Below are 23,777 nucleotides of genomic sequence, written 5' to 3'. Positions count from 1 at the left end.
TGCCATTGCTTCTTTCTTTGTCTAATGAGTGAACGGCGCGAGCATTGGATTGTCAATCACTCAAACTTTCTTACATTTCTTCCTTTTTCGACCCATTCTGAGTCGTTCATCTTCGTTCAGTCGGAAGGGAAACTCTCACATCTGTCCCACCAAAAATCAGAAGGCAGACTCTTTTTTCATGCGAATGAAGACGTATCTTTTCCCTCTTTCTTTTTCATGCATCGTTTTTCTTTCACACGAATTCAATCATCTTGGTTGCCACCCTGACCCTAGCTACCGCGTTTGACATTTGTTACCCATAACCCCTTTTGCACTCACCAACCTACTAGCAACTCACAATTTCCAACATGCTGGCATAACCCGGGATATATTATATATCACCCAATCGATAGGACCAACAAGCTTCACTTTTTAGATCTGTTTCTGACTACAGCTCCCGATGATTGTGTAACAAATTCCCATAGCCCACTTGGGAATGCCGATCATGTGAAATCACCCTAAATTCTCAACCTGAAGCTGAAAAACCATTACTCAAAACGACAAGGTACTCTAAGATGGCTGACTGGGAAGCCATCAGGAATCACAACAGAGGCGCTCCATGAAGTAATATCTTTTCTCTTCTTGTGGAATAGTGTACAAATGAGACTGAATGGTTCAAAGCAACATTTGAAGCACATGTTTCTACATGGAAGTACTTTATCAAACTACACTCTCCACAATGGTTCACCTCTGATTGTGCAACTGCTATTGCTCAAAGGCAGCATGCATTCCGTAGACTTATCCAACATAAATAAGTAAAAGTTTGTAGAAGCTAGAAATAATTGCAAGAGAGAAATAGCTGTAGTTAAGAGAAGGAATTCTGAAGTCATCAGAAAACACATCGAGTCGCAGAAACTGGAACTCGTGATTTATAACAGTGTAGTAAATAATGGACAATCGACAATTCCACCACTTTTGAGATTGTTTTCACAGCAACTGAAAAGGCAAATCTGCTTGACCAAGGTTTTGCCTCCAACTCCACTTTAGACCCAGTAGGTCACCCCTCCCAAATTTCCCTTTGCAGACAGCAGCCACATACTGAAAATCATCCCTTCCCTTGTGATGCAATAATAAATCTAGACACCTCGAAGGCATGTGGACCCAATCTTCAATCCTTGCTATACTACAAAAAAAAATGCTCCGCTGAAGTTGTTCCAGTTCTCCCCAAGCACTATAATAAATGCCTTAATGAATTTAACTTACCCAACTGCTGGAAAAATAATCAGCAGGAAGAGAGTTCCACAAGTAGTTCTTGGGGAGAAGTTACTGAATTACGAGAAGGTTTCAAAATAGTTACTGTATTTCAATAAGGTATAAAAATAACTAGTTGATGGAGACCAGTAGATTAACGAGTCACATGAACAGGAACAAAAGAAGCAGGGAAATGATCAAACGATTCTGAAAGGCATAATAGTATTTAAAGAAAAGACTGACACTAGCAACATTACGTCTGTGAAAGAGATGTTGCCAAGAAGAAATGGTAGGGGGGGGCAATTAAATTACAGATATGTTTCTGCACCTTATCAAGAACCCTCAAATGGGACAAAGATTCACAAGCTGAAATATAACAACAGTACGCAATGCAGATTTGTAGAGATCTCAGGTGTGAGAAAATCTCTGGAGCAAGTAAGAAAATCGAATTTATGCAAAGCAAAAAGAGCAATGGATATCATCTATGAACTCCAAGATTTGATGATAAAGAAAGTCAATTTTTCCTCAAGAGCCATCAATAAGAATCTCAAGAAAAAGGTTACATGACTATAATTGAATTATTTGTGCTTCATCACTAATTATTGAGTTAACATTATTATGTTCTAGCATTAACATCTTGCATGAATACACTTGAGATTAAATTGACACGGTAAAAGCCAAGTTGTCGTTAAGACTGAAAAATGGCCGCTCCATGCTCTCTTTGTATAACTCAAAACAACTGGAAGTGGGCTTCGCTCCCTGGCTGTAACCCATTAGAATTTGTGGGGTAAGAACTCTGTCTCAATATGTTGCAGAGACACTAATAAAAAGCACATCATTGGCCAGTTTGCCATTGGGAATCGCTGTTCAAATGGAGAATGTCTCATTGATTTTGCAACAACAAATCAGCTTTCAATCTCAAGCACCCGTTTCAACATCTCAAACGCCACCTTGTGACTTGGTACTTCAATGATGATGTCATTCAGAACCAAATCGACCACATTCTCATTAAGTCTCATTGGATGTCTAGTGTGCTCGACTGTCATGCATATTGTGAGACAGAAACCAGCAATGACAATGACTCTGATCATGTCATGGTCCATGCAAAACTATGTCTATGACTAAAGGCAAATAAGAAGACCTACCGACTTCTGAAATATGATGTATTATGCCTAAAGTGTGAAGCCACTCAAAACTTCTTTCAAATCCATCTATCTGGCAGTTTCAATGGCCTCAAAGCACTTGATACAGGAACTGTGGTAATTCTTTAAAGGTAAAGTCAACATCAGACTCTTGGCACCACAAAAAGATGTGTCAAAGATTAGATATCAGGCAGTCTGCTCTGCGAGAGCTGATCACAACATTTATTGGCAGAGAATTGCTGAAAACATGTGCTGGGGGTTGTACAGTATCCTTCAATCAATCAGGAAACCATTTGGAGGCAGCAATGAAAGCAATCAACAAGGCGAGCCTATCACAAATCTTGATGAACATCCAACATTGGAGTGATCACTTCACCTTGCTTACCCATTCCAGTCAAACCCCTCAGATTCCAACTGTTCCTTCTGTGGTTTATGAATTTTATTAAAAAACACACACACACACACACACACAATTGATGAAATCCTGAATGCCATTAAAAAAACTGTAAAACAATAAGGCAGCTGGAGAAGGTGGCCTTTCATCTGAAATCTTCAAGCATTCTTCAGACGTATTGGTCTTAATTCTGTCAAATCTTCACCCATGTCTAGGAACTGAAAAACTCCCTCAAGACTGGATCAATGCCATCCTGCTTGCATTCTACAAGAAAGGTGATAAATTCTGTTGAAATATCATGGTATTAGACTGTGAAACGTTTTGGAAAATTATGTATGCCTTCTCAAAACTGTTCAATTTAGTCAAAGCCTACTATCTCGCCATCTACACTAAAGTCCATGTCAGGAGTCACACTTCTTTGCCACTCACTCTGGCATCCAATAAGGATGCATTCTCTCGCCTGTGTTCTTCAATTACACCATCAAATGAATCAAATTGAACACCCTGGTCAACTTTCATGGTCTAACAGTAAGTCTTTGTTTAAAATATCGGATATTGACTATGCTGATGATATCGTTATATTCAATTGTTGGCAAGATGCAATTTTATGCTTCAAATATTGACCTGTCATCAATAACTTTGTCTTATCTTCATGTCAATCTTTGTGTTATCTTTAAAGTTATTGACAGCAGGTCTCTTTCCAAAGAAAAAAAGAACTGGTTGTTCTCAACACGAAAACCTTTGAAGATGTCTGTTCAAATATCTTAATTCTATAATTACTGCAACAGGTCGAGATATCCTCAACTGCATCAGTAATCCCTGCATCACTTTCTGTCGACTTTGATCGTGGCTCTGGTTTAAAAAAGAAATAAGGTTGACCACCGAAGTCAAAATCTACCAGGCCCTCATGTGCACAATTCTCCTTTATGGCTGCAAGACTTTGCCTATGTGAGCAATACTGGAGGTATTCGACCATCATTGCCTACATCCTCCATGACCACTGACAATAGTTTATCCCCAACAATTTGCTGCAGATCCACTCCCTCCAAAAATCCTTCCTTGTCAGACACATTCATCGGTTCAGTCACTCCCTTCGACGACACCCTGGTGAACTTTTTTTCCACCAAGTTGGAAGAAAAGTTGTGGTGGTCAACTCAAAACATACCTCAGGACAATTTCTCTGCTAAATTTATAAAAAAGTTATTGGTTAACAGAAGTTATCATATAAATGTCGGCATTCCTCAAAGATTTATTCTGGGTTCTTCTGTCTAAACATTGCAATCTGATTTGGAAGATAATCAGATTCTGATATCAATTGTTTTATGTCTATTCTGATGAAACAACTGTCATAGGGTAGCACCTTGAATTTTACTGATTCTCTTCTGATCATGTGGTTCATTGGAGGAAAGTTTTACATTTTTAAACCAAAATTTCTATCACTACAGATGCTCATCTTTGTTTGACTTTAGATGAAATGAATGAAGACATCTTGAGAAAATCTTTTGTGTTGATAAGCTCCTGAGACTGACTTTCACTTCAGATCTAAAATGGAAGACTTGTATCTAATCTGATAAGATTGTTGGAAAAATGGTTGGATCATTTGACCATTCCAGAAAATACTTGACTTCTGATGCAATCCACTAGCTGTATAAAATGGAGTAGTGTTGCTGCCAGATTGGGGAAGGTGTCGCTCAGAGTAATAACCTTTCTTGCGGAGATAAAGTAAAAACTTTAATTTGCAATCTAATGGGGGAGTTGGGTTATTTCTTTTGTCATTATTTTCATGAAACATGCTTGACTGATTTTCAATATTTGCTTCCTCTTAAAATAATATTGTCAAATGAAATCGGCTGACAGTCTGTATTTTTTTTTTTTATTATTTACAAAATGAAAAATGAAATGACAAAAAGAAAACACATTTCTTCCCTCAAAAACAAACAAACAAGGAAAGTATGAAATTTGGACAAGATTTATTGACCCAAGTTTCTTTTTTATTTATTTAATTTTTTTTATTAGTTTTTTTTTTTTTTTGTTGGGGTGGGGTGGGTTGTGTTAGGGATCGGGTGGTGACAGAGAATGGACTTCTGGCTACCAAAGAAGCACTGGTGCTGAATTTTTTTGATTTATTTTTTTGTCAGCAAGAAGGGAAAAATAAATTAAAATAATTTTGTTCTTTTTAAAAGAGGTTCACAAAATTTCACAATCACCAACATCTGAGGTGCGGTTGATAGGAAGGGGTGGGATGTTTTGAAGTTTTTTCGTTTTTTTTTTATTATCAACATCAAAATATATAAAGCTCGACTAAAACAAACACTACTACAAAATACATTCCTATTTGCTTTCAGATTTTATTTTAAATGGCGAAAATGTTACAACACTGGTTCAAGAACAAGTGAAATAGTTTCTGAAAAAAAGTCATCACAAAAACATTGCAGATAGTTTTTATTTTACATTTTTTTTTTCAAAAATACCCAAAAGAGAAAATGAAATCTTAACTAGAATATGTTTTTTACTTTTTTGACTTAAAGTTTTTTTCATTTTAAATTTAATTATAGATTTTTTTCATTTTAAATTTAATTATAGAAAAGTGATTAAAAAACATGGATGGCACTTTATTTTCTCCATGTCTTTCTCCACTATCTCGAGAACAAAATTTTGATGGTAAACCAAACTCATTAAAAAAATCATTCAGAAACTCTGTTCTTCTTTCAACTGATAATTAAATCCTTTCAGAGAGAATCACTTCAGTAATTCATGAAGTTCACCAAATTTGAGGTTAAATTTGCTGATTTATTTACATCCAATTAACTGACAATAAGCAGGCGGCATTGACAAAGGTGGAACTTCCAAAAAATTGTTGGCTCAAACAATAAATATGCATACTTTTTGATGATATTGCTGAGAGAGTAACAATGACAAAACTATGTTCAGCTTTTGTGCAAATTAACGTGAGGTACTATCAATTATTTGGGAAATTTTGCAAATGTATAAACCATTACTTATACAAAGTAAAACTTAAAAATGTATAAACCATCACTTATACAAAGTAAAACTTAAAAATGTATAAACCATCACTTATACAAAGTAAAACTTAAAAATGTATAAACCATTACTTATACAAAGTAAAACTTAAAAATGTATAAACCATCACTTATACAAAGTAAAACTTAAAAATGTATAAACCATCACTTATACAAAGTAAAACTTAAAAATGTATAAACCATCACTTATACAAAGTAAAACTTAAAAATGTATAAACCATTACTTATACAAAGTAAAACTTAGCAGCTTCAGCTCAAACTACCACACTTCTTTAGCAAGCCATGTCTATGAAATAACCCTAACACTTGCAAAATTTATTCAAGGATATTTGTGACAATTTACTAAAAATTAGCTGTAATCACAGCAAGTTTATAATATATTGCACCTAATTAAAAAAACAAAAAAACACGTCTTAATCAAATGAGCAATATCTGCTCCCCCGTGTTCTCCAAAACAATACTAAATTTTATGTCCAACCACGAATAAATAAGCAATTTTTTTTTTACTTATAAATCGCATTATTATTACTCTCTATCTAATAACCTCTTAACTAGAATGTTTGTTTTTCGGTTGCTCAGTGAAAAAATTGGGTTTGTTTAAAAACAAATGCTTCCTAGTAAACCTGCAGTTTAGTTGCCTGAACATAATGTAATGAAAATGTATGTACAGGCGATAAATATTGTTATATCTTTTAGTTTTGTTAAATATTAGTAAATAATGAATCGTTTAAAGTTAAAAATCTTGTAATCATAAGAACAACATGCTTGAAATGTGTATATATGCTGAAATAATGACTAAAAACAATGGAGTCTTCCCCCAAACGGAAGTTGAAAGTTGTACTTTATTTCAGAATATGTAAACATTCCAAGCGTGTTGTTCTTAAGATAGGTTTTAACTCAAATATTGGTAAATGAGAAAGCATTTTAACACAAGAGAAAACACATTTTCATTGCATTATAATCAGGTTAATAAAACTGCAATTTTGCCTACTTCCTTTGCTTGCACGTGCCAATGCAATGAAAAAAATAAATAAAACCGTCCCAAAAATAATAATGATTTCTTGAAATAAGTAACTAATACTCACATTCACTGAAAACATCGGATATAAATATATGTAACAAAATAAATACTATCAGATTCGATTCTGTTACTATTGTGAACGAATACAAATTATAATTTTCAATTATTTTTTTTTTTTTTTTTTTACATGAAAGGCTCCAAGAATCTGTAATAACATTTCGGGGGGGGGGGGGCATTACTGATGCTTTTTTTTTTTTTTTTTTTTTTTTTTCACAAAGCATAAGTAATCTTAAGGAATTTTGTACTTTTTTAATATTCATAAAAAGTAGTATTGTAGTATTTAGGGAAAAAAGAACCGATACCTACAAAAGTTTGAAATATTTAAGTTTGACCGAATGTAGCAATTAATGTAGGTGACTTTTTTATGCAATAAATTTTATCATCTGTCTATCGATTAGTAAACGTTTATAAATGAAAAAACTACAGTTGACATTCAGAATTTAATTTGAAATGGATTAGAGATTTACTTACATGGCAGTTTTGAATGTTAAATCAGTAGAAGAAACACTAAAAAAACAAAAAAACGAATGCATTTGTTCACATTTGAAGTTGAAACCAAAAGCATTCATTTGAAGCAGTTTTAAATTGTAAATCAAGGAATTGTTTTCAAACAAACAAGAAAAATACAGTTACGCCATGAAGTTTCCTTTGAATGTGATATTGCATTAACTGTAGATTTTGCATGTATGAAAATATTTTGTGGGTGGAAACAAAAACTAAACAAGCTGGTTAGTTTATGAATGAATATTATTAAAGTTCAGAACTTGAAACTGTAAATTAGAAGTTTCTGGGTGACTGAGAGAGAAACAAAGAAATTTGCAACATGAGAGTTGATAGGTAAAAATATAAAAAGAATTCACAAAGATGATGTTATTTTTTTTCTTTGAAACTATGGGAGTTATTTGTCAGTCAATTTAACCCAATTGAAACTTTTAAATACAAAAAACCCAAATTATTATTAAGAAAAGGTCGCATTTGCTTATTAAATAAGAGAAGCTCAATAATTTGAGAAAATGTTAAAATTAAAAATTGTGTGTGTATATATATATATATATATATATATATATATATATATACACACACACATGTACATGCATACACACACATGTATATATATATATATATACACATGTACATGCATACACACACATGTATATATATATATATATATATATATATATACACATGTACATGCATACACACACATGTATATATATATATATATATATATACACACATGTACATGCATACACACACATGTATATGTATATATATATATATATATATATATATATACACACACACATATGTGTGCACATATTATGAATTTGAATACTGACCATTGGAAGAATTAACATTTTTATTTATCATAAATTAATGTTTTGGAGAGTGTTTGCATTTCAGCAAACAAATTTAAGTGTTTTTAATCATTTCGATTTAAAAAGGATACTCTGATGGAAAAAATGGAAATCATGTTAAAAATAAAAATAATCCTACAATTAAATTGTATAAAAAATAAGATTCATAAAAAAATATAAGCCAAGTTTTTATGAAACTTGTTTTCTACAAACATGTGATTTCAAGTCATCTACTAAAATCCCTTATTCAAAATTGGCTTTTCAATCAAATTTAATCATTACCTATATTAAAGTAATAAATTATACTTTTTATAATGGAATGAATTTGTTCATTAATAGTCTGAGTTTTTTTAGAGAATATAATCACAGTTACTTGTAATTAATTTATAAAACAGGGACTAGTTTTTTTTTGTCTTGTTTAAAATCAAGGCAAAGAATTTGAAGTTTAGTCTTTATGAGAAGCGTGATTTCAGTCATATATATTTTACTAAAACTGCTGTGCACACTTCATCGGTACATGAATGTTGTAGATGATGGGAAAAAGAATGAATAATGTAAATAAGGACAAATGATAAGAGAAGAGGAATCGAATGATGTAAATAATTAAGAGAAATAGAGAGAACGAGGACAGTGAGGGGTAGGGAGTGTATTATGACATCACAAGAGAGTTTTATAAATATTTAGAATTTCCAAAAGGTTTTCATAAATATTTAATAATATATATAACAAATACTGACCCAATGAGTAATTTATTATGTTATTAAAAATTTTTCTTGATATAAAATATGCAATTGCATGTGCTATAGGATTTGAAGACAATTTCATCAGCCCTTTAGTTTGTCATGAATGATTTTCCGTTTATTTTTTAAAATTAAAACATCTACTTTGTACTAATTTTATATTCCAACCAGAAAGTCAAGGAACCATCATAATAAAAAAGCGTTTATTATGATGGTTTCTTAAATGAAATCAGTTTTTTTTAATAAATTTAAAAAATTAAGTTTTCAATTGTTAAATGTTTCTTCACACTTTATAATGCAAAATAAAATCGAATGATAGCCGGTTATTAAAATATTTCACATTAGAAGGGTTTACTTTCAATCTCCACAAAATACAAGGTTAACATGTTCAAATTATTGCCTTATCTTTGGATCAGATGAAATATTTTTACAGATTTTTAAAATAACTACTATATATATCTATATCATGTTTGAATAGTTGCAATTTTCTTCTGTGCGTTGTGTGAGTGTTTATCAAGATGGGAAGAGGATATCAGATTATTTCGAAAGAAACAAATGTATCAGTAAAAAGTTAGCTCCCTTACTCTTCTTCCTTGATTAATTGAAATTTAAACAAATGTGTAAGAATTTAATTTTTATCCTCCTATAAAAAAATTTTTTATCCTCCTAAAAAAAAAAAAATTATCATCATATAAAAAAAATTAATTCATCAATGTCTTTTTTACTAAAATGATATTGGAATGTTTTTAAGGAATGCAAAAATAAAATAATTGATGCCGTCAATCAAAATAAATTTGCAGATGCATGAAAGATTGGCAGTGATTTGTATGCATGCATTGCACAGATGAGAAGTATACATGAGAAGATTTCATAATTGATCAATGAACAACGATGGTATTCTCGAAAGCTGTCATTACGAAACTAAAGAAAAAACAAAAACAAAAAAACAATAGAATTGAACACAGTTTAACCCTAACCCAAAATGAATCAAATCTATTTTCATTAAAGCATTCTTTTAGTTGTTTATTTTAGTGGATCTCAAAATTTTATCTATAAAATTTCTTCATGCGAGCAAAGTTAGACACAAGACTGGTTAATAGAGAAGATATCAAGTTCCCTTAAAGAGCCACTCTGAATGGGATAAAAATAAAAATTGCTCCAGGCAAGGATTTCTCCTCATATAACTAAGGACAGAACAGATTAGGCACAAAGCCATTAAGAGTGTGGGGAGCAGAGGAGGGAGTCATCCTATCCATCATACTCTAGGATGCATTTGTCCAAGCATGTTCCTTCCTTATTCTGTACATGACATCAACCATCATCACAATTACTATGGGCTATCCTACTTAAAATATGATTTGAATTGAAATTCACAATATCCACACACACACACACAATTATTTCATTGGTACACCTTGATCGTAGCCTGAAGGTCAGGAAGATAATCTCAGTATTACTGCTAATTGTTTCACCTAAAAGTTTCACAAGTCAATTCTAAAAGACTTTTTACAAGTTGATTTTTACAAAGAAACCCCCAAAACACCAAATCACAAATGCATTCCAGAGAAATATGTCAATGCTAAGCTTTAAAGCAGGTTGCACTTGGGTTATCTTGCTATTTTCACTTCTTTTTTCTTTTCTATTTAAAAGTTTTTTGTTAAAAATATTCTAAGCAAAGTACTCTATAAATAGTTTGAAAAAGTTAATATTCTCACTGGATTTGATTGTTCCGTTTCACTTGTCACCCTAGACTCGGACTTGTCTCTCCGTGAGGATGACACAGATGGACAAAAGGTTAGTTGATTGTTCTTCAAACAAATATAATTATGAAAAATGGTCAATGATATCACAACCAGTTTTTTATTTTTTTTATTTTTATTTTTTTACCTTTTATACAAATTGGTTGATTGCATTCCAAAGCTTTATTTTTGTTGTTTAAGTGTTTCAAGGCGTTGTCAATTTGTTGTACTTCAACAACAGGTGGGGGAGGAGGAGTGAGGCATAAAACTTCTTTGAAAAATTTTGATTAAACATTTTTTGAAAAATTGGAAAGAGAAGTGATTTGCTTGAATGGCATATGTTGATCAAATCAAAACTGATTTGTCGTGTTATTTATGTCAACAAAATAATGCTGATAATGGCAGATGAAGTGTTTATGAATGGATGAGTGTAATATTCTGATATAAACAGACAGAAGAATTAAAAGAAAAGCTTTGAACTGAAAATATCTTTTAATGCTTTTAAAGATAAAATTTTTATTGCATTTACATTCTCTATCAAGATATATATATATATATATATATATATATATATATATATAGAGAGAGAGAGAGAGAGAGAGAGATGCAACTGGAGACCGCTTGTGAACTTGATATTCCATGAAATTTCCTCCTTTGGGGGAAAGCCAGTTCAATCTGCCTAGGTTGGCATGAGGGACTTATCACTTTACTGCAATTTCATGGTAAATCCAAAATACATCTGTATATTGTAATCTATGCTATACCTGTATAGATTGCTAGTTAAAATCCTGGTTAATTTGAGATCATTTCAAAATCTATACAAATGTGTTGAATTGGATTTACTTTGAAACTTCAGTACAGTGATAAGCTCCTTTTAATCATTTATTAGTTAAAAAGATCTGTCTGAAAAGATATCATGCTCTTTATGTGGGTAAGATCTGTTATCTTATATCAGATTTGCTTTGAGGTGTTGATTTATGTTATTTCCCTACGAAAATAAAAGACACATTTGTAGAAATTGTTTTGACATACTTTTTAGGAATTTCATCAGAAAAATAAATTTATTTTAGAGTTAAAAAAAGAATTGCCACCTATCAGAGCCTCCTCCCCTCTACTTATGTAAGGTTTGCTTTAAAAATACATTTTCTTTTTCTTATGAAGTTTATAATAGAATAAAAGTTTCTATTTTAGATTTAAAAATTAACTTAAAATGAATCTCATTCATTTTAAAGACTAAACAAACACTTTCTTGATTAAAGAATGCAAAGCTGTTGTAGCTTTCATGTTTGGTTGTTAAATCATAAATTCTTCTCATTTGATGGAAATCCTACAAAATTGCCAATAGTAACACCAATTAATTGCATTTTTTAAACAAACCAATAATTTCACTAAATTTAATCTAACATTGTTATTGAATAAATAATTTTATTTCTTTTTTAAATTTGGGCCCAGCAGTTTGACAAATATTTGAAAGTGTTTGAATAGATGTTTTTAATTTCAACAGAGTGACTGGAAAAGTAATGTTCAAAGACAAAATCATTTTCAGAATTGACAAATTATTTATTCAAAAAAAAAGATAAACAAAATATAAAACACTGAAATAGTGACTTGAAAAAAAATAAATAAATAAAAACTTTCAGATATCCTGAAGATAAAGTGTACCAAATTTCAAGTATAAGACAGACACATTTTCAGGGAGAAAAATATTAAATATTACCACAATGATGACTGCATTCACATATTTAACTAAGAAACTATTACAAAACAAGAATAGAGCAATGTCTTGTTCATATAAAACAAAACAAAAACAACAATTATATTTTTTATAGAAAATAATGGATACGTCTAATGAAAGGGGGAGAGGAAAGCAGTGAAAAGAGCAAAATGAGGCAGTGTCATTATAATTCCATGGGAGGTAGCACTTGTTAATTCACATGCTACAACCTCTTTCACAGATTTGGGTTTTGATTACAGTTTGTATTTTTATTTTCAGTTAAATCAATTATATATATTCTACTAATAGGAAAAAAAGTTGAAAGTATCAATATAACTAATGAAAATAAATGAGAATCGGAAGAGGATGGAATTAAAATTGATACTACTACAATTACCCATTCTAACACTATATTTTTTACTTAGAGGTAAGAAAAAGAGGTGAGAAAGAGTCGTCAAGTTCTTAAATATCAACTATATGAAATCATTGTCACATCGATTTCAATTTTTATTTTATTCAAAAACTGAAAATTAGTGATAACAATCTTTTATAATTTAAGAATAATTATTTTATAATATTTTGAATTTCAAAATTTCTTTTTTATATTTTGTAATTTTAAATATAAAACCAAAGTATGTCTGATAAATCAACAACTGTTGAACCTGACATCAGGCCTCATAGGCCAATCAGTCAGTACAAAGTAATTTAGACCGATCAACCCTCCCAGACGGGCGACCAGTCCAAATTTACAAAGTTATCTTTGACATTTCAAACTTGATTTTATTCTTGATCAGAAAAAAAAAAAACAAAAAAAAAAAAAATAAATAAAAAAAATAAAATCAGGAAGGGAGGGGTGAGGTCTTTCTAAAAAAAAATATGAAATAATGGTATTCAATGTTTACTCAAAAAATATATCATTGTTGATATTTTTAATCCTGCTTTACTGTGTGCTTTTTTTTATCAAACCATTCTTTTCAACCAAACTGTTTATAAGTAACAAATTTGCACCAGAATGTTCTGCATTATATATATACACACACACACGTGTGTGCATGCGTGTGCAAAATAATTAGCTGTGGAACTAAAATAAGGTTCTATTGATTGTTCAGATGCACCTCAAGCAAAAGTTCTAAATGCAAATTTATTTTACCAAAATTCATGTTTTTTTTTCATATTTTTTTTTCTTTTTAGAAAATTCATTTATTTCAAACTTTTATTTCATTCTTTTTTTTTTTTTTTTTTTTTTATAAAAGGTATGAATTGCAATTCAAAAACATTTGGTATCCACCAAAAATCGATTCTAAGAGTAATGAGAGTTTTAAATAATGCAATAAAATCAAGAGATACCCTACCAGGGTTTTATTTAGATGACCTTGACCTTTTTTCCTCTTCAAAACATATTTTGATTATTTTGTATCTTGCATCTGTATAATCAAATAATAAAAACTATTACAAAATTATTTTGAATGCAAGAAAATTGTAGAAGAAAATTAGGATTAATGAAGAAAATAAAAACAAAAATGAAGACTAAAAATTATGGCTGAAATGTGCAACTCAATTTGGCAAATGAGGAAAAAACAATTTTTTATAGCAATAATTTTATTTAAAAAAGGGATGTTTCGGACCCTGATTTTATTGATTAATACTGATTTATTTGCAGAAAAAGAATTACTTAAAAGAAAAAAATGAAAATAAATAAAAAAATTAGTACAAAATTTTTTATCTGCTTCTTTGAGATGAGTTTAAAATGGTGGGTTGAGAAGTATTTGTCCATTGAATAATGTAAGCACAATTTAATTGAATAATGTTAATTGAATACTGTTCATACTGTAAGCACAATTTAGAAACAATGAAAATGCATATTTTTTGTAAATTTGATACAAAAATGAACATCTCAATTTTCATGCATCAATAGTCGACAGGCATATACCACATTGGAAAAAGAAACAAAAAACCCACAGATATTGATTTCTTTTAATGGTTTTATATGCACACACAGTCGGCACAAAGATGAGAGTGCCTTAAAGCAATGATTTTAATTTTAATTAATCAGCTGTCCATTTTCATTCACCCTTCCCTTCCTCCAGTTTGGACCACAGAATATTAACTAAAGAAGCCATCTTTGAAAATGGCAGATCCAAGCAGTTTTTCAATTTCTTTTAACATTTCTGGCATCAACTGTAGCGGTAGTTAATGCCAGATACTTCACTATTTACCTTTTTGGTCCATATTTTTTGTACAATTTTCTTTGCTTTTCATTAGTATTTTTTTTTTTTTTGATTTCAAGAATTATGAGAAAATCATTAAGGACACCTTTACACAGCAAACTCAGGCAATATTACACTGCATTTGATAAATGACAAATATGTATGAATTGAAAGTAAAAAAAAAACAGCTTTTTTTTTTCTCTTCAAATCTCTGTTCCAAGTATATTTATTTTTACAAATTCAAATTTTTCAATAGTTTTATTGACAACATCTGATGTAGGTTATGAAAAGTAAAAAAAAATATTTTTGTTCAACATCGAAATAAGGATGTTTTTTTGTTTTTTTTTTAAACCTCCAACAGAAAACTAATGATCAGTAAAGATTAACTGATGGAATGATTTTAGATTTATCGAAAATAAAAAAATAATTTCTAAAAATTTTTTTTAGTAAAATTAAGATTCCCAAAATACTTTTTATTAAAATTGCATATTTTTTTGCAAAATATATTTAAAAAAAAAAGCATGTGAAATGGAATGATTTTTTGTTTTGTTGGTCATCATAGAAATAAATTACTTTGGCAGGAGGGAAACAAAGTAGTTTTAAGGTGGAGGAAGAATTTTACACCTCAAACAAAATGAAAAAATTCTCTAAAAAATCCAAAGATAAACATTTCCTGTTTCCAAATAAATATATTCATGTTCAAAAATAACTTTCCAATGATGAACTAAAAAATGAAGAAATGAAACATGATTCCTTTTTGTTCTTGTTTTAAAATTTATATTTCAATTTTGTACTAAATATGTGGCAAAGTATGATTGAATTTTTAAAAATAACTTCCCTTTAGAAAATATGGATGAAGACAAGACTTCTCAAAACATTTTTAAATATATCCAATTTACATTTCATGTATGCAATGTCTTTTTTTTCTTTGAATCTTTGATTTAAAGTTTTAACAATACCTATTTTGGCTGAAAATTAAATATTTCAATAAAGAAGGAAAATAGCATTTCATTGTTAGGAAAATCACCTGCAAATGACATCAGAATGAAACGAGTAAAAGGTTAATAAAATGACAAAGTAAAATGGATGATAAAAATTCTATCAATTAACTTAAAAAAATCATAGTACTTTTCTTTCTATTAAAAAATAAAATCAAGACAGTTTCTTCCCTCCACCCAAAGTAAAGAAGCATTGGGAAATCTTTAGATGTAAAAGTGGATAATAATTGAAAGTATTTTCAGAATACAATTCATTATATCTACATAAAAACCACACAAATATCCTTCCATAGCAAAAAAAAAAGAAAAGAAAAAAAAAGAAAAGAAAAAAAGAAAAAAAAGAAAAGAAAAAAAGAAAAAAAAGAAAAAAAATGAAAAGAAAAAAAAAAAGAAATTCAAGTACGTTTAACAATTGAAAATCTGTTTCACAATTATATATATATATATATATATATTCACACTCTTTTTTTTATCAAAGACAATTTGAAGTTAATGCTGTAAAACCTACAAACTTTTGTATAGCAAAACTAAATTACATTTTATACAGACATTTGTTGAACTAACTTGAACAGAGACTGACAAGAAAAGATAGAAACAGAGAAAACAACAGTTGACTTTACAATACAGTAATTTAAAAGTGATATTATTACAACATTTTTATATATATATATATATATATATATATATATAGAAAGATAGATAGATAGATATTTTGTTGTTTATAATGAAGCAGTGATGAAATGTCAGTGACTGGAGATGATCCAGTTCTGATGCTGTTATGGCAATCCTCGTTTGGTACCATGTGGATACCTCTTTCCCCCGAATCCAAATGATCCATGTCATCACAAACCGCATTTACTATGTACAATGACCTTGTACATGCAACCAGGAACACATATCTCACATAGAGAGAGAGAGAGAGAGAGAGAGAGAGAGAGATTCTAGAACTGAGAGAAAAGCGTATTGGTGAGATGTATGTTCGAGATGATACCGGGTCATCATGCAGCAGTTAAAAGATGGTCTGAATAAAATGTTGAAATTACAAATTTGAGTAAGTGTTTCCACGGGTGGGATATGGAGCCTTCTCCTGGGTACGGGCCATCTCATATACCACGTCATCTGGTTGTTGGGGTGGAGGTTTCCGCAGGTAACAAATGAGCAGCACAATAAAGAGGAATCCAAATAGCTGCAAAATGAAAAAAAGAAGAAATGTTTGCTTAAAACTTTGTACAGCATCAACAGTACTAAAAGAAACAATGGAGAAGGCTGGATTATAAAGGTAAGTATTTGCATAGTAGTAATGGTTAAGAAAATGTTAATACGAAAAAAAAAATGTTGCCAAAAGTCGTATATGATGAAAACAGCCATTTATGTAAAAATATCTTTAAAAAAGAAAACACATACATCGAATACGTCAAGCATAAATTTTCACATGTGTATATTCAAAGTAAATCAGGTCATCTTTTTTTAATTAAATTTTGAGTTACAGTCTTTGGTATGGAGAGGGGAGGGGTAAGGACAATATATATATATATATATAACCTACAGTTAAAAAGGATGAAATTGAATAAATTGTAAAGAAAGTAAAAAAAATACATCAAGTAAATAATAGCAAACCACTTTTTATGTTAAAAAACATAAAAACAGTTACTATTTGGACCAATAAAGTTAAATAGTTCCCATGCCCAACTAATAAAACAATTTTCAAACAAAATTTCAACTATAATCATCAACATAGTGCCTCATTCTAAGGTTCTGATTCCAATTCGATAGTTTTTTTTTTTGACCTCCAAATACACCCCAGTTTCCAAATCGAATAAAAATACCTGAAGCATTCTTTTGTGGTATGCAAACAGTATGGTTGCTGGAAGTCAGATCTGGAGAATAGGGTGGATATGGAACGTGACCAGCACTTGAAAGTACAATTGAAAGTTTTGTCATCATTGCAATTTATGGCACATTGAAGCAATATATTTTACACACTAGAGAAAACTCTCCAAACAACTGTAAAATTTAATATGATATAAATATAATACTAGCAGAACGACCTGACGTTTCTTGGGATTGAATGAGGATTAATGAATGTTTCACATTCTCATATTTTTATTGTTATTGAAATCGGTGAAATCGACCATTTTTCAATCAAATCGATTGATTGCCTACTCTAGTTGGGGACCCATCATGGTGCACTGAGAGGAAGCTTCATATGCCTTCCTACAGTGACTTAGTTCACAATACATTGTAGTCTACATTGCACTGTAGACTGTACAGTTGATTTCATAAAATCATTTTTATATATATTAAGGCTTGAATTAAAGTAAAAAATGCAAAAGTCAAGTGTTATGGTTCAGTTGTGCTCTAAAAAGAAACATTCATTTCGAATGCACTCCTGACATATCAAACCTCCTACTATTGATTTTATATGTGTGGTGATAAAACTTCTTATATGCGCTTGTGATGTTATGCTGTGTAAGGTACAAACTTTGGTCAAAATCGCCTATCTCTTTATTCATTGGATTTTTTTGATTACTGATAAAAACATTGCCAGATACATAAAGTATATTTGTGTGAAATTTCATAAAAATCGGTCTAGTCTATGCCTTTGTGTGCGCTTGTCCCCTATGGACTTTTATAGACTGTTAAATGCATGCACACAGGCATATTTATTTTTATATTCCAGTAGAATATATATATATATATATATACACATAAAGAGAGAAAATGAAGGCATAAAAACTATATAGTAATATATATTCATTAATTCAATAAAGGTATACATCAATTAGGGGTGTTGGGTAAGTGGAAACTCTTTATACCATGGTGTATGTGTGTGTGTATATATATTATACTAGCAAAAGTACCCGTCGTTGACTGGGCTAAAAAACAGTCTACAGAAAATGGACTCTAATTTATGAAAGTATGATAGGTTATGAAAAGGAAGGGTTGTAAAGAGATAGCTTTGAATTTGGGGGTATCAAAACCAAAGCAAAATATGATGAAAGTAAAAATAAGATAGATAAACCCCATAATTTATTATACCATACCTGTTCACACTGAAACACTTATCACAATATTCTGTGGATCTATATTAAAAAACCTTGTTAAACTTTGTGACATATTTCCATTCTATGGAGGTTAGGTGCGAACGAACACTCCATAATTTTATTATACCATATTTCTTCAAACTGAAATATAATTATCAAAGTATACTTACGCAGATAGATATGAAAAGTATTTATTAAAGTTTGTGCCTATTTCCATTTTATGGAGGCCAGGCGCGAACGCAGACCCCACAATTTTATTATACCATCCCTATAAAACATATTTATCAAAGTATTCTTATGTACATCTATATAAAAAACACGTTTTTTTTTTTTTTTTTTATTTTAAAATTTTTTATTTCCATACTTTGTGGACCAGACCCCACAATTTTAATGAATCATCATTCCTGCGTCTCGATACATCTTCTATCATTATATGTGATCAGTTTTCTATAATAGCCAACCATATAGGAGCCTATTCGTGACCAGACACACACACAGACGTTCAGCTTTATATATATATATATATATATATATATGGGGTATTCTTTTAGATGCGTCAAACTTTAAATTGACAACTATTTTCTTTTCTTGCAGATTTGGTAACTATAACTTATTTAGTTCAGCTTGGTTTGGCAATTCATCATGAAAAGACTGACACTGGAGCAGCGTTTGAAAATTGCAAATGATACAATCAATTTACTGAGACAAACATTTGATGAATGAATAATTTCACAAAATCTGTACACCTTATTCATGCAATTTAACCCTATTAGATTATGGGGGGGTTATGTAAAGTCCCATATTTACACTGATAAACTAGATACAATAGACTACTTGAAAGACACATTCGATGTGTTATTGCTAAAATACAGCCTAATTTAATGTGTAGAATTTGTAAAAATTGGACCTTTAAATTATACTATATATTCACAAGCAATAGGACCATATGGCCGAAATTGTATTTAAATTATAAATGCCAAAAATTAATCTTTGTAATAAACCACATATTTGTATAATAAAAATATTTTTCTGTGATTTATTTTAATTTAAAGTTTTCTGCCTCTAAAAAAACACTCTTTATAATCTTAATCTCTTCTATCACATGTTGTGTGTGTATGTATGTGTGTTTATATGTCCATTAAAAACTTGTCATTGGCATTAACCCAGCATGAAATTGGTATCGTTACAAAGAGCAACGTCTCGGATAAAAATATGTAAAAATTGGCCCAAAAGATTCATTCTGTGATGGTCAACTGGGCAGGTTTTTGCAAGGAGGGAGGGGTCTGTTTTTCCCGGGCTTCCAATGTTATTATTACATAATTTTAAAAGAAGTCAATGTATTCATGTATATAAGTTTGGAAAAATGCAGACTTATGTTACCGAAAATGACATAATCTCTCTTTAATGGTGCCCTCTATTACATGAGAAAACTAAGTGGTTCTACAATATAAAACTGAAAAAATATTGATTTTCAAGTAAAACAAATGGTATCTACGTAATTGGCACGTGTCAAATAGTAAAGTATCCAAGTATCACGAAAAACGATGTGACAGAAAAAAATTATTCATGCAAAAGGAGAACAGAAAACAGTTAATATGCTTTAAAAAAAATCAATGTATTTGTATATAAATTTAAAAAAAAAATGCTGAGTCATTTTACCGGAAATGATGTCATTTCTCTTTAATTAACTGGCCATTTATATCAGTGTACAATTGTTTTATTGGGCTTACCAAACCTTCATTTTTAGGTGGAGGTAAGGGGATAGTGTTTGTTTTTGTCATAAGACAATTCTCCCAAGCATTACCTCCACTTTTTTTGTTTAGTATTAGTTAAAATATGATATCCGTCCTCTGGTTACTGCCGGGGGGGGGGGGTGACCAAGTAACCGTAATATTGAGTAGTTTCCTACCAGACATTATCTTCTTTAAAAACAAAATATATTTTTTTCTTATTTGTCATATTTCAAAAATCAAATAAGTAGTGTCCATTTTGTTGGCACAAAGCAATCTCCCAAGCATTATCTCCTGCATTTTTTGTTTAGTATATATGATATCCATTCGTTTCATCTTTTAGGGATGTGTGATAAGGTCGATAGAATGCTGAGAAAAGATACTACACTTTGATCTTAGCTAAAATACCAAGTAACCGTGATATAGAGCAATTCCTTCCCAGACATTATCTCTCCTTAAAAATATGCACAAAATACTCAAAACAGAACATTCCAAAAATATTCCAAAAATCACATAAGTTGATCAATTAAATTTAATAATAGGAATAAATTTCTAATAAAATAATGTATCTATGTATGATTTGGAAAAAAACTGAGTTATCTTCTGAGCAGTTTCATTTTTAAATTAGAAAAAGGTACTTGTACAGTATCCTATTCAAGAAATAATGTACTCGTACAGTATAGCACTTATATGAAAAAACAAAAAACAAAAATTACCTGTGACGTACATAAATGTTATGTTATACCCCAAAATCACATAATATATTCAAGTAGCATGACTAAGAAATAAGGTGATTCTGAACCCAGATGAAAAAACAAACTCTCACTCATGACAGAGGGAAAAGTTAGCACTACCAAAAAATATGTAAAATCATGAAGTAGTTCATTTTTAAAAAAGAAATAAGGTACTTGTACAGTATTTTACCTAAGAAATAAAGTAACTGTATAGTATGGTACCCATAAGAAAAAAACAACAAAAATCTTACCGCTGTTTATCATCCATATGTATCATATTCTAAAAATCATATACAAGTGTCAAATAATTTTTTATGCTTATTTGTCATATTCAAAAAAATCACGTAAATTGATCAAAGCTTCTATATTTAAATGGCAGCCAGAGAAACAATCTCCCAAGCAATATTAATTACTTTATTTCATACTTTTAAGAGGAGGGTATATGGAGCCAGTTTCGGAAATGGCTGAAGCAGTTTACGATATCAAAATTACTTTATTTAATATATTTGGCAATCACAGCCATGAACACAGTGCAGACAGATATCAAATTTTTATTAATACAAAAAAGTGGTGTTAATGCTTAGGAGAATTGCCCTGTGATGATAAAACGGGCACTAATTCCCCACACCCCACCCCACCTAAAAAAAAGGTCTGGTAATCCCTTGTGGCCTCCAGAGCACTTTTAAAAGTAACATAATCGTGCTTATTTGCCTCTCCCCTGCCACTACGGAAGAAAAATGACTTCACTTCCAGAAAATGACTGAAGTTTTTTCCAAATTTATACATACATTACATTAAAAAAGTTATTGATCATTTGATCATTGTAAGTGATTTTTGGAATATGATATCTTTATTTTGTGTGGTGTCCATAACAATTAGTTGATCAATTTATATGATTTTTGGAATATGACATCTATGTTCAATGTTGTATATCATAAAGATATTTTTATGTATTTCTTTTTAATAGTAAAAGATAATGCCTGGGAGGAAACTACCCTATATCACGGTTACTTGGTCTTTTGGCTAAAATCAAAGTGTAGTATCCGTTCTCAGCATTACAGCAATCTCATCCTTCCCACCTTAAAGAGAGTTTTGGCAATTACTGCCATGAACCCAGTACAGACAGATATCACATTTTTACTAATATTAAACAAAAAAAGTGGTGTTAATGCTTAGGAGAATTGCCCTGTGACAACAAAACAGACACTTCTTCCCCACACCCAACCTAAAAAAGAAGGTTTGATAATTCCTAGAGGCCTTCAGAGCAACATAAACGTAAGGTAAGGTAAGTTTTTGTTTAATGGCGTATCAACCCTATAGGTCATTTCATGCCATGAAATGTGAAGTCACCGAGTCTTTAGGTGATAAATTGTTTTTAATTAAGATTTAGTATTTCTAAGTCAGTCTTTTTCCAGGGTTTTTTTCCTTTCAAATGTATTCCAAAAGTTTAATTTTTCTTAGAAAATCTAATATTTTATAAGGTTTTCGAAATATTGCTTGAAGATTTTGTTCTTTGAAATATTTCACACGAATATTTTCATATTTTTTGCATTCCATTAATATGTGTTTAATGGTTAGTGGATGTTGACAGGTTCTACATTGGGGGATATCTTCTGCTTTCAGAAGGTATTCATGAGTTAGTCTTTAATGACCAATTTGAATTCTGGTAAATATAGTGTTTAATTTTCGTATTCGTATTATGGTCCTATCTTGTCCAACATTCGGTTGTATTTCTCTAAGTTTGTTGTTTAGTTGTTCGTTCCATAGTTTTTGCCATTTGGTTTTTATTTTGTTTTTCCTATCTGTGTATGGTATTTTTATGTTTGATGAAGTCAGATTTGTTGCATCCTTAGCCAGTTTGTCAGCTTCTGAATTTCCTTTTATGCCGACATGACTCGGTACCATGCTAATATTATTGTTTTATTTTCCTTTACTTGATGTTGGTATATTTCCATAATTTCCAGGATGCACGGATGGTTCATGTTCCTTTCTTTTAATGCCATTAAGTTGGACATGGAGTCACTGAAGATAAGGAATTTATTCTCGCTAGACTCTCGGACTAGTTCTAGAGCCACCTTAATAACCTGTAACTCAGCGGTGTATATAGAGGCACCGTCCGGTAATCGGATTTGCTTGTATGTATTATGCATTTTTGCTGCTGCTCCTACTCTTTCAGTTATTTTTGAGCCATCTGTATAGATGGTTTTGTATGTGGAGTATTTATCCCTAAGTTCTAGGAATTTGTTTTGATAGGTTTGGTAGTTAGTCTGTTTTTTAGCTGTTTTAATAATCATGTCTATATATGGTTCTGTGATTGTCCATGGTGGAGTATTATTAATTGTGTAAGTTTGTATGTTTTTTGGTTCTTTGTATCCTTCTATAATAGCCTTTTTAAGGCAATATCTCAAAGGTTTAATAGCTGTAGGTTTGCTGGTATAGAAATGTTCATACATTGATGTATATACTTTTTTCATGAGCAGGATTTTCTGTTAGACTTTTAAGTTTCAGCGTATATTGAAGCAAGAGTTTTTCCCATCTCAGGTGGAGGGGGAGTTCATTAGTTTCTGTGTGAAGGCTTTGAATAGGTGATGTTTGGAAGGCTCCTAAACAGAGTCTGAGTGCTTG

At 30.6% G+C, this 23,777-nt stretch overlaps 1 protein-coding gene across 1 annotated transcript in view; it reads right to left on the bottom strand.

Annotated features, from left to right (window-relative positions):
• Positions 1 to 4,717: 4,717 nt before the first annotated feature.
• The window catches only part of LOC145293154 (tetraspanin-8-like), a 340,031-nt gene continuing 320,971 nt past the window's right edge, over positions 4,718 to 23,777 (bottom strand). Inside the window, exon 7 of the mRNA XM_080139604.1 lies at positions 4,718 to 16,830. Coding sequence (XP_079995730.1) covers positions 16,684 to 16,830 — 147 coding nt within the window. The 3' untranslated portion in view covers positions 4,718 to 16,683. The remainder of the gene's footprint in view (positions 16,831 to 23,777) is intronic.

This window comes from Euprymna scolopes, chromosome 14 (assembly GCF_053919585.1).
Source record: "Euprymna scolopes isolate OS-2025 chromosome 14, ASM5391958v1, whole genome shotgun sequence".
Classification (NCBI taxonomy): domain Eukaryota; kingdom Metazoa; phylum Mollusca; class Cephalopoda; order Sepiida; family Sepiolidae; genus Euprymna; species Euprymna scolopes.
Note: the sequence above shows the minus strand (reverse complement) of the source record. Positions and strands in the feature narration are given on the sequence as shown.